Here is an 11176-nt window from a genome sequence, read left to right on the forward strand (position 1 = left end):
CCCCCCCCCCCCCCCCTCCTCTGTTCTCTATAAATCCACAAATTCATTCCTAAATTCAATTAAAACATGGCCTCCATTTCTACGCCCTCCTCTGTTCTTCCCAATTCCCGGCCGGCCTTCACCGGCGCCGGATATATTTCATCTCCGTCGACTCGGTTTCGGCCTCCGACGGTCGCCACGGCATTATCTAGCCGCGATGTGGGCAGTTCTGCGGCGGTATGACTGAATTGATGCTTTCTGGTTTTAGGCGTTTGAATCAATAAATAGGGAATTGAAATAGTTTGTTTTGTGTATGGGTTTTCAGTATAGGGTTGGGGATTTTATGACGAAGAAGGGGAATCTGCAAGTTGTGAAGCCTTCTACTACTGTTGACCAAGGTATTTTCAATATTATAATTCCGCTTAAATTATAGTTATGTGTTTATTTATTCATTCTACCCAATTTGTAAGCCACCCGATGCACCTCCTACGGCAAAATAGGCACAAGAAAAGAGCAATAGATCGGACCAACCTACAAAAACGAAACGGTCTCTCCGTAACCAGTCATCCATAACATCGAATAAATCATTTTCGTCTTTGGTAGTCATAGTGATCCTCCTATTCAACTAACTTCAACCATTTTCGAACACCTCATAGCATTTTCAGGGCCTTCGAGTCTATCATTTCTATATGATTTCTACTGTCTAGTTATAGATAAGTTCTGGACTCTTAAACTTTTAGGTTAAATTAGCCCTTCGACTATATATTTATATGTTTGTGTTTATTTTATTTCGACCCCTTCTTAATCTTTAAATTTTAAAATTTTAAGATATTTGAAAACTAAACTTGTAATTTAAATAGAATTTTAAATTTTAATAGTCTAATAAAGATAATGGATGAAATATTGAATATTTATTTTTGAAATGATATTTGGTTAAATTTATAAAAATATTTTATACCTATTTTCAAAAATTTCAATAATATGTTTTTGAAAAAAGAAATATAAAAATCATTACGAATAGAAATAGTTAATATTTTAAATTTAAAAATAAAAGTTAAAAAAAATTATTATCAATATATGACAAAAATTGTCTAACGTCACCTCATAAATTATCTACCAAATTTTTAATTTTACATTTTCAAAGTTTTTTAGATTCACGATGTTAGGTATTTTTGAACATTTTTTTTTTCAAATTTAAATGTATTTGTTAGATTTTTTTTATTAGTTTAGAGATATTATTATAATTTTGAAAGTTTAAAAGTATTTTTTTTAATACAAAATGCAAAATTAATTTAGCTAATAATATTTAGTGTCCGTGTATTCGAATGGAATGAAATGAGATGCGGAAGTCAACGATTTCATATATATTTTTAACTAGTTGAACTATGCATAAGTTCGACCCTTAAAAAAAAAAAAAAAATTTAAACTGTGTTTGAAACAGCCTTGGAGGTTCTGGTGGAGAAGAGTCTATCTGGATTTCCTGTAATTGACGACGATTGGAAACTGGTAAACTTCTTTTTATATAATAAATTTATTTATAAAGTAATGAATGGTGAATAATCTTAGTATTTGTTCTTAAAAATTCCATTACAGGTCGGTGTTGTCTCAGATTACGACTTACTAGCTCTATGCGCAATTTCAGGTTGGTATTTAATTTCATACCAATTCTTTTTTATATTGTTTTAAATCCACTTTGAATCTAAACTCTCGTGACTTTCTAAAAGGAGTACACGTTGAAGAGATGAATATATTCCCAGACGTGAACAGTAGCTGGAAAGTAAGCCCACAAAATCTTCATTCATTTTCTTTTAAGTCATAAAAAAAGAAAGGTCTTTATTTAAAAAACTCGAACATATATATATATGGGCAGAGGTTCAAGGAGATGCAGAAATTGTTGAGCAAGACCAACGGGGAAGTTGTAGCAGATTTGATGACGCCCGCTCCATTGGTTGTTCGTGAAGCTATGAACTTGGAAAGTGCGGCCAGGTGCGTGTTCCTAACATAATACATTATAATGTACGCGTTTATACTCATCATCATAGTAAATCTATAGGGTGTTGCTCGAAACAAAGCTCCATCGTTTGCCGGTGGTAGACTGCGATGGAAAGCTGGTAAGGCCAATATGTTTGCCTCTTACACTTACTTTCTGTTCTTCTTTCTTGAACGCTTGCCAAATAGTGTTGGTTGTGTTGGTTTTTGGAAGGTGGGGATCATTACAAGAGAAGACATAGTTAGAGCTGGGCTGCACATCAAGCGCACTCACCAGAGTTAATATGGCTGCAGCTTTTGTTAGAGATTATGCATTATTTTGCCTATACCAATTTTGACTCATTCATTTACCCATTTTGACACAATTTCGTTGAATATGATTATGAGATTTGTCGATATTTTGGTTGGAAAAATTATGTTTTGCAATTAAATTTGTTACTACTATCGTTTTGATATGTTTGAGTTCGAGAAAAAAAGAAGAAAATAAATTACTATCAGAAAGTAAAATAAAATGATCATCTCTAGTATCGTTACGTAATAATAGAGACAATCATAAGATTCTCAATTTATGGTGTTACCATAGTGTGATATCGCACATTGGTTGTGAAGGAGAACGAAACACCCTAAGGATGTGAAAACCTTTCTCTAGCAGACGTTTTAAAGCCTTGAGGGGAAGCCTGAAAAGAGAAAGTCTAAAGAGAACAATATTTGCTAGCGGTGGGTCTGAGCCGTTACATATAGTCTGATTAGTATGGACGTCATTATCACTCGTCTTGTATGATTAGATTACCATATGAAAGAAAAAATATAAAATTTGGATGAGAATTCGAATACTCATTGTCACTACCAACATGGCAATATCTCTAGTGTTTGGTATAGATTTACTGACATTTGACCGGAAAAATGACTGATACAACTGAAGTGATGAGAAAATTCATAGGCTCTAGGCAGGAAAAAAAAAAAAACTATCCGGTGAGATCTCATGTTTGTTGGGGAAGAGAACGAAGCATTCTTTATAAGAGTGTAGAAACCTCTCCCTAGCAGACCGTTTTAAAAATCTTGAAGGAAAATTTTAGTGGAAAACGACCATAGACGAATCGATCGAAGCTTTGTTTGAAATTGGAGATAATTTTCATTTTAAGAATTCATGAACTTTAGTAGCAAAATTGTTTCTATATACTGGATCATTTTGAACGAGAACAACGGAAATATGCTCTTTAACTTTTATGAAGGATTGTAATTGAAATTCGGCAAAAATATGTATGAATTAAGGGAGAAAATCAGGTCTAGAAGATGTAAATAACCGAAGAGGAGAGAGAAAGTCACTCCCTCTTGAGTCACTTTTGTGTTGTGAGGCTATTAGGACCAGACCGAACCCTATTAATTATCTATAGCCGTAAACAGACTACACGATGCATGATAGTAAACTAAAGTTAGGATTGAAATGACATACATCAAAGTTAAACAAAACCTTATTAGTTACCCCAAGTAAGCAACATTATTGTCTTAGCCTTGAACTCACAAGTTAGTAAGTTTGAGACAGTTTAGAAGACCTAAATGTTAGCTTATGGCAAGCCTTAAGCGAAATTCATATTCTTGAGTTTAAGCTACAAGTACAGTTTAAGAACTTACGAGCATGCTATTTACGGAGTATTTTTATACTCGTGCTTGCTACCTTTATTTTTCAGATGATAACAAGGTTGCATGACTATAGTGATAGTAAACTCGAGCTATGGGGGCTTTGAACTTGTTTAGATAGATCCATATACAGTTTTAAAGTACGTTGTACATAGAAGTACTTTTCATGATGTAGTTTTGAGAACGTTTTTGTTTATGTGTTTCTTTTCAAATACATATAGTTTTGTAAGTATGTTGTAATAAAAACATGTTCTGTTTTGTAACTCTTGTTTTTTATTTTAAAACTTCTTTTTTTGCTCCGTGACTGGCTGATGATCTCGACTGGTGGATCGTTACAATTTTAAGAATTCTAGAATTCCACAAAGAACCCCATACATTTTTTTTCTTCGAAATTTAAAATTTGGAGTGTTTTAAGTGTAAGCTCACTGTCAATGGTATAAACAAAGTTCAGAAAGTTGGAATTTAAAAAACTTACTTTTGTCGTGCAAGTTTCGACAACTTGAGCCGAGAAAAATGGTAAAGTGGGAAGTAGGTTTGTCTAACGAACTCGAAAAACTATATGAATTCGACAATTTTAAGCTATATTCAAATTCTCATCCTAAATTCATTGAATCGAGGTTTGTTTGAGATATTAAAAAGTATATTTAGTTATGGAATATATCTTCGATATTATATCTTTTATTTATGATTTGATTTACAGTATATTTTATTTTATTTTTAGTATTTAATTATTTTATATTTTTCTCATTAATACTAGCTTGTATCGGATATCAATATACACATCTTCCCAATTCTATTTCTCATTCCTAACATGGTATCAGAGTATCGATCTTGGTATTCCTAATACCCCTTGGACTCTGCCAATCATCCAATATCAAGAATACGTTGTAAGCATCTTCAAATTTTTCACCAAGCTCAAAGATGACATATTCAAGATGTTCGTATTTTCATTCACAACCTCTCAAGTGATCAGGGAGGATATTCACTTGTTCTAAATCAAATTAAACGGGACAAGTTACTAATCCTTGAGCCAATCATTGCGGTCTATTTTTTACGGATATTTTCATTACTGGGAAGACAAAAGTGTTATTGACCTACACTCTCCTCTTAAAGATAGCTCGGGTGTTATATTTTCCTCCATTTGTACTAGCTTATATCATATTTAAAGGATATGAATATCAATGATAATACACACCTTCCCAATTTTATTTCTCATTCTTAACAAGCTCAGACCGATAACAAACCTTAAAAATCTTTGCGTAGTTGAGTGAATAAAATATAAAATTTTATCTAATAAATGGAGAAAAAAGCTTGAATATTTAGCCACCGTATAGGAAACTTCATCCTCCTCCATAAATAAATAAATAAATAAATAAATAAATAAATTATATTTTTTTTTAAAATGTGATGGGAGAGAGGGTAGGTGGGAAGTTCCCCACACCATTTAAGAGTGAAATGATGAATGCTATAAATAAATATTATTAAATTTTTAAAAAATGTAATAATTTAATTTATTTATTTTTGTATTTCTTAATTAGTAATTATGAAATGATTGGATTATGTTATTTCTCAATTAATTTCCTTTTTTTTTTTTATTTTTTTATTTTTGTATTTATGTCTAAAACGCTTTTCTCATTTATTTTATTTACCGGGTTTTATTAATGTGTCGGTCTCCTTTTCTTTTCTTTTTTTTCTTTTTTTTCTTTTATATAAATATAATTTTTTAGTTAAATTAATAAAATTTCTTCCAATTTATTTCAAAAATACACCTTAATTTAAAAAAATACTCATAAAATTTTAAAAATAGTATTAACATCCTTTAATTTTATAAAAAAAAACTAAAAAAAGAAAATTAACATCAATATATGAACAAAAGTCTGTTGATACTTTATAGACTATCTACAAACGTTTTAATTTTATTTCGGAGAGTTCATGAGTATTTTTTAAACGTGGTAATAAACATAAAAGTATTTTTGATTTTTTTAAAAAAAATTATAACTATTTTTAAAGTTTTTTAAAAGAGAAATTTGAAAATCGAAATTTATTTAAAACAAAATATTAATAGTCTTTATTTTTTATTTTTTTTATAAAAAATTAAGATTGTTACCTTATGAATATTTTTTTAAGATAATTTTATTCTTTTCACTTTTTATTATTTTTTTTAATTTATCTTTAAATAGAACTTTTTTTAGTCGTACAAATTTTTATATCACAAATGCAAGTAACCTCAAATCTAAATGATTTTATCTCATCGAAGAAAATAGCATAATTGACACTCCACTTTAAGTAATACGAAGTTCTTGAATGAAGTTGTCTTGTTTTTAGTGAAACACGAACGATATCTAAGTACTACAACATCTTGAGCTTGTCATCAATTTCGTTTTCATCGAGCAATGTATAATCTCAACATTTATCCAATAGCTTTTGTGGTAAAATATTTAATTAATAGACGAATTAATAAAAATACTATAAATTAATAAGATTAAATTTATATATAAACTACTGCAAGTGTTCGATTACCATTTGTCGCTGTGAGGAGGTTGGCAATAGACAGTAAATTATCGATTATCGCCAATATATGATCGAAGTTGTTGCTGGAATGGTTGACGACAATCGATAATATCACTAATAAAAGGCGGGATATTTTAGTCATTTTACCTCAAATTTAAATGTTAAAAGGTAATTCAAATTATAACTTTCTATGATGGGGAAATTAAAATAAAGGTCAAATCTTACATGAAAGTCAAAAGTAATAATATCAAGGCAATTTACGATAATACCCTCTCTCCCAAAACTCCTTCCCTTGATTCCCGTATACTCGTTTGACTTTTACCATAATTTCATGCTTATGTTACGCTTTTTGTCCTCTTTTTTCAAAACAAAATTGATTTTTAAATAATTATAATTTTAAAAAAATAAATTTAAATGGATAATCTGATATTACTTAAACATGATCCTCACATGCGTTCAAAACTTCACTATTAACCTTAAAATTTTTATATAATTAATAATATTAAATTATAAATAAAATTAATTTTGGCGAAATTAATATTTTTCCTATGATATTTAGGCTAAAATTATTATTATTATTTTTTTTGGGTTTGATTATGTGTTAGGTGAATTAATGCATTCTTTGAGTGAATTAGTTATGTTAGTTTAGTTTATAGGGAAGGACGATTGGTCTCATTTTTTTTTTTTTTAATAAACATATTGTTTTATTTATATCTGTGAATGTTTGATTAATCCACCACACCTAAATGGTGTGAAAGTCATCTTATTTATAATCAAATAAATTACAAGGATATGGAATAGTAATAAATGGAAATAACAATAAATGGAAATAACAATAAATGGAAAGATACCTATGATAATAAGGCAAATATCTAATATTTGCCTTATAATAAAATATCAAATATATATGGTAAACTATAATTTATTACTAAATATCCTTAACACCCCACCGCAAGCTAAGCGTCGGATTTAAACGAACGTGAAGCTTGAATCTGAAAAATTCAAAGAAGTTGAGAAACACTTTTCATGAAACTGCTAACAACCCGGTTTTTGGCCATCAAAAATTGCAGAGGGATCGCCGCTCAGCGGCGATACTGCCTTGGTTTCGGCGAGAATATGTCTAACCCATGAAGAGGGATTGTCGCTTAGCGACGATGCTGCCTTGGCTCTGGTGAGAATATTTCTAACCCCAAGAAGTAGCAAGGGAAACCTAGAGCAAGGGACAAAGACAATGCTGAAGCCGGAAGAGTCGCCACATTGGGCGAAGGAGCCAATTTTGGCCAGAAGGGCAGTCAGAAGAGTCGCCTCATCGGGCGAAGAAGCCAATTTTGAAGGAGCCAATTTTGGCCAGAAGGGCAGTCAGAAGAGTCGCCTCATCGGGCGAAGAAGCCAATTTTGGCAGGAAGGGCGGCGACAACTTGGTTGGCGAATAGGCCAGTGCGGCACCCAGATTCCGAAGGTAAATCTCTGCAAAAGGTTGATGGGCTTGTCGAGATTCCGTATATTTCTGAAGAGAACACTGATGAGGATCCTGAGATTAGGGTTTCTGTGAAGGATGAAGGGTTGATTGGGAAGAAAATGAGAGAGACTATATTGGCCAAGGGGAAAACCGATTAGGTTAGAAAAGGTGAAGTTGTATGTACAGAGTATGACGAAAGGTGATTTGGAGGTCAATAGGGTGGAGCCGAAGAGTAATCAATCGGCTCCGCCTGCGGCAGCCATGAAGACTGCCCCTGAGGCGTCAAAGCCAGCAGGGGTGGTGGAGAAGAAGATTAGAGGATTCAAAAGCCATTGAAAAGAAAAGATCGGGGTTGTTAAACCGAGAGGGCTCTGATACATGTGAATGTTTGATTAATCCACCACACCTAAATGGTGTGAAAGTCATCTTATTTATAATCAAATAAATTACAAGGATATGGAATAGTAATAAATGAAAATAACAATAAATGGAAATAACAATAAATGGAAAGATACCTATGATAATAAGGCAAATATCTAATATTTGCCTTATAATAAAATATCAAATATATATGGTAAACTATAATTTATTACTAAATATCCTTAACAATATCCAATTTTATTTTATGCATATATTGAATATTATTCGTTCGCCATATGTAAAACCAACAAATTTTATTATTAAATTATTTAAAAAATTAAAATTGACATTTAATCATATTATACATTCAATAATCAACATAAAATATAAGCTATAAAATATTATTTATTTTTCTTAGTCAAATTTAATATTCAAATTTTATAAATTAATTTAATAATGAAACGTAAATATTTTGCGTTAAAAAAAAAAAAACATTTATTTATTTATTCCCACGTTCTGACATTGGCTTCAAATTCGGCACTCCTCAGCCTCACGCGCCATTCCAGTGAGTGTCTTGAGTGATTCCTCCACCGTCGTCCTCTCCGTCCAATCCCCGCCGCCATGAAATCCACCGCCAACGCTAAGTTCATCCTCCTCCACGCTCCTACCGCCGGCAACGCCCTCACACCCCGCCGCTGGCTCTTCTCCTTAATCACTTTCTTCACACTCGCCTTCACTCTCACCCTCATCAACTCCACCTTCTCCTCCTCCTCCACCGCCGCCCGTCGAAACGGCGATGGAATCTCCGGCGCCGGCACCGGCACCAGCATCCTCCCCCACTCTGTTTCTACTGCCCTCCTCCACTACGCGGCCGCGGACACAAACTCCACAAAACCCCACATGTCCACCGCCGAGCTCTCCTCCATCGCCACCGCGATCTCCTCTTGCTCCTCGGCGTGTAATTTCTTAATCTTCGGTCTGACCCACGAATCCCTCCTCTGGCACGCCCTGAACCACGGCGGCACCACCGTGTTCCTGGACGAGAACGAGTACCAGGTCTCGAAATTCGAGCAATCGAACCCCGGAACAGAGGCGTACGACATCCAATTCACGACGAAAGTAACCCAGATGAAGGAGCTTCTAATTCTCGCAAAATTACAGTCCGACAAAGAGTGCAAACCCATCCAGAATCTCCTCTTCTCCGAATGCAAATTGGGCATCAACGATATGCCGAACCACATTTACCAAGTCCCATGGGACGTGATCCTGGTGGACGGACCCCGTGGCTACAGCCCCTCATCGCCGGGAAGAATGTCGGCGATCTTCACCGCCGGAGTGTTAGCGAGAAGCAAATTTGGGGAAGCGAATTCCAAAACCCATGTCTTCATTCACGAGATGGGTCGGGAAGTTGAGCGGATTTACAGCGACGAGTTTCTTTGCCCCGAAAATTTGGTGGAATCGGTGGATTCCTTGGGGCATTTTGTGGTGGAGAACCCAATTCAGGGGAATGCCCCAAGATTCTGTAAGAGTTCTTCCTCTCTTTGACGTAATTTCTTTATATTTATATTTTTGTAAAGTTTTTTTTATTTTCTTTTTAGTGTGTTTATCTTAGGACATTGTCCTAATATGATGTCCAATTATGTGTTTGGTTTATGAGAAAGAGCAAGAAAATATAGAGATATGAAACGACATAGTTTAATTAATTGAACTATATATTCAAGTTGAGAGTATTTTTCATATATTTTTTTTAATTTATCATATTTTTCATTGGAATTTTGTAGATAAAAAAGCTATATTTTCTTATACCTCTAAATTAAAAATGAAGTTGAAGGGCAAAATGGTAATTTACCAGACTTAGGAAGATGGGGGGCTTTGCTAAAATACCGGATCGGTAGCCGTCGGTGATGTAGAGGGTGGTAGTCCAGGGATAAGACGCCATTTAAAAAAATTCCGAACCTCGAGAAGAAAATACTTTACAGTATTCTCACGCGATCTGATTTTTTTGGTATGAAACGCGTTGGCTTATTAGTTTGAAAGACACGTGGAATGGAATGATTGGTTGTTGGGGGTTCACGTGGTTGTTTAGACGTGGGAATTGGAATTGAATAAATCGTACGGTAAACGGTGTCGGTGAGATAACAAAAGAAGTCCGCAACGGAATATTGAATGAATTGGATTCATTAAGTCTCAAAATTATCTAATTTAATCTTTTTAATATAGAAAAAAAAAACATATTTATTTTATTATTTTTTTAACCCAAACAACCCAAATTAAATAATTAACCTAATCCAATTTAATCATAAACTATTTTTAATAAAAGATTAAATCATGAATTCAATTTCAATATATATTTAAAAAAATTACTTTTATAAATAATTGAATCATTAGCATGGTCAAATAATAAATAATAAAAAGTTATGAAATTAAATAAAAATAAAATAAAGTATAAATAAATTCATAATTCAACTAAAACGGTATATATATATACTCCCTTTACCAAATACTAACTACTTATATAAACTTTTTCTTTATCTCTTTCATTATTTTTTAGATTAAAAAAAAATGGAAATAAAAAGGTTTATTTTTTAAAATTATTTGTTTTTGGAAAGTAACACCTAACATTCCATGAATTATTCTCCATCACTTCATATAAATAAATAAATAAATATTTTATCCATTAACATTTTGATTTTATTTAAAATAAAAATTTGAATCATTGACACCATATGAGCCCGTCTGGTGGGTTCATGTGCGCGTACATGGGTCGTATGTGAAGAATTATCACACATCCAACCGTGTTCATTTTGAGCATAAGATCTCATGGTTTTGTTTTGGGTTTCTCCAAAAGGTCTCGTACTAATGGAGATATATTCCATAATTATAAATCGATGTGAGACTCCCTCTTAACAATTCTCAACAAGGCATGCATGAAGCGACATCTCTAATTTAAGTAAGAAAAGCGGGTATGTTAGGCACAAACACATATTATTCTTCTATTAATTTTGGAGTTGTAATAATACCGTTGGAATGCCATATAAATACCCATCTTTTCATTCACACAATATTGTTTGAAGCATTTAAAAGTTTAGGTGTTAATCATAAATATATATATATATATATATATATTATTTTAAATGACAATAATTTTTAAAGACAAATTCAAATATTTGTTTGATTTTTTTTATGACTTTTGAGTTCGAGGGAGTATTTTGGATAAATCTAAAATTTCTGATTGGTTGG

The 11176-nt window shown here is 32.6% G+C and overlaps 2 protein-coding genes across 2 annotated transcripts; both read left to right on the plus strand.

Moving 5' to 3' along the window:
- The first annotated feature begins 66 nt into the window (after nucleotides 1-66).
- Nucleotides 67-2364, plus strand: LOC111486154 (CBS domain-containing protein CBSX1, chloroplastic). Its single transcript, XM_023133181.1, has 8 exons — nucleotides 67-216; nucleotides 305-377; nucleotides 1421-1485; nucleotides 1573-1621; nucleotides 1704-1756; nucleotides 1850-1965; nucleotides 2033-2090; nucleotides 2183-2364. The coding sequence occupies exons 1-8, from the start codon at nucleotides 67-69 to the stop codon at nucleotides 2249-2251; spliced, it is 633 nt and encodes a 210-aa protein (XP_022988949.1). The 3' UTR covers nucleotides 2252-2364.
- Nucleotides 2365-8416: 6052 nt separating this feature from the next.
- LOC111486082 (protein IRX15-LIKE-like) lies at nucleotides 8417-9625 on the plus strand. The gene has a single exon (XM_023133090.1). The coding sequence runs from the start codon at nucleotides 8558-8560 to the stop codon at nucleotides 9479-9481; it is 924 nt and encodes a 307-aa protein (XP_022988858.1). The 5' UTR covers nucleotides 8417-8557; the 3' UTR covers nucleotides 9482-9625.
- Nucleotides 9626-11176: the final 1551 nt, after the last annotated feature.

The sequence above is a fragment of the Cucurbita maxima genome, unplaced genomic scaffold, assembly GCF_002738345.1.
Source record: "Cucurbita maxima cultivar Rimu unplaced genomic scaffold, Cmax_1.0 Cma_Scf00011, whole genome shotgun sequence".
In the NCBI taxonomy this organism is placed as follows: Eukaryota; Viridiplantae; Streptophyta; class Magnoliopsida; order Cucurbitales; family Cucurbitaceae; genus Cucurbita; species Cucurbita maxima.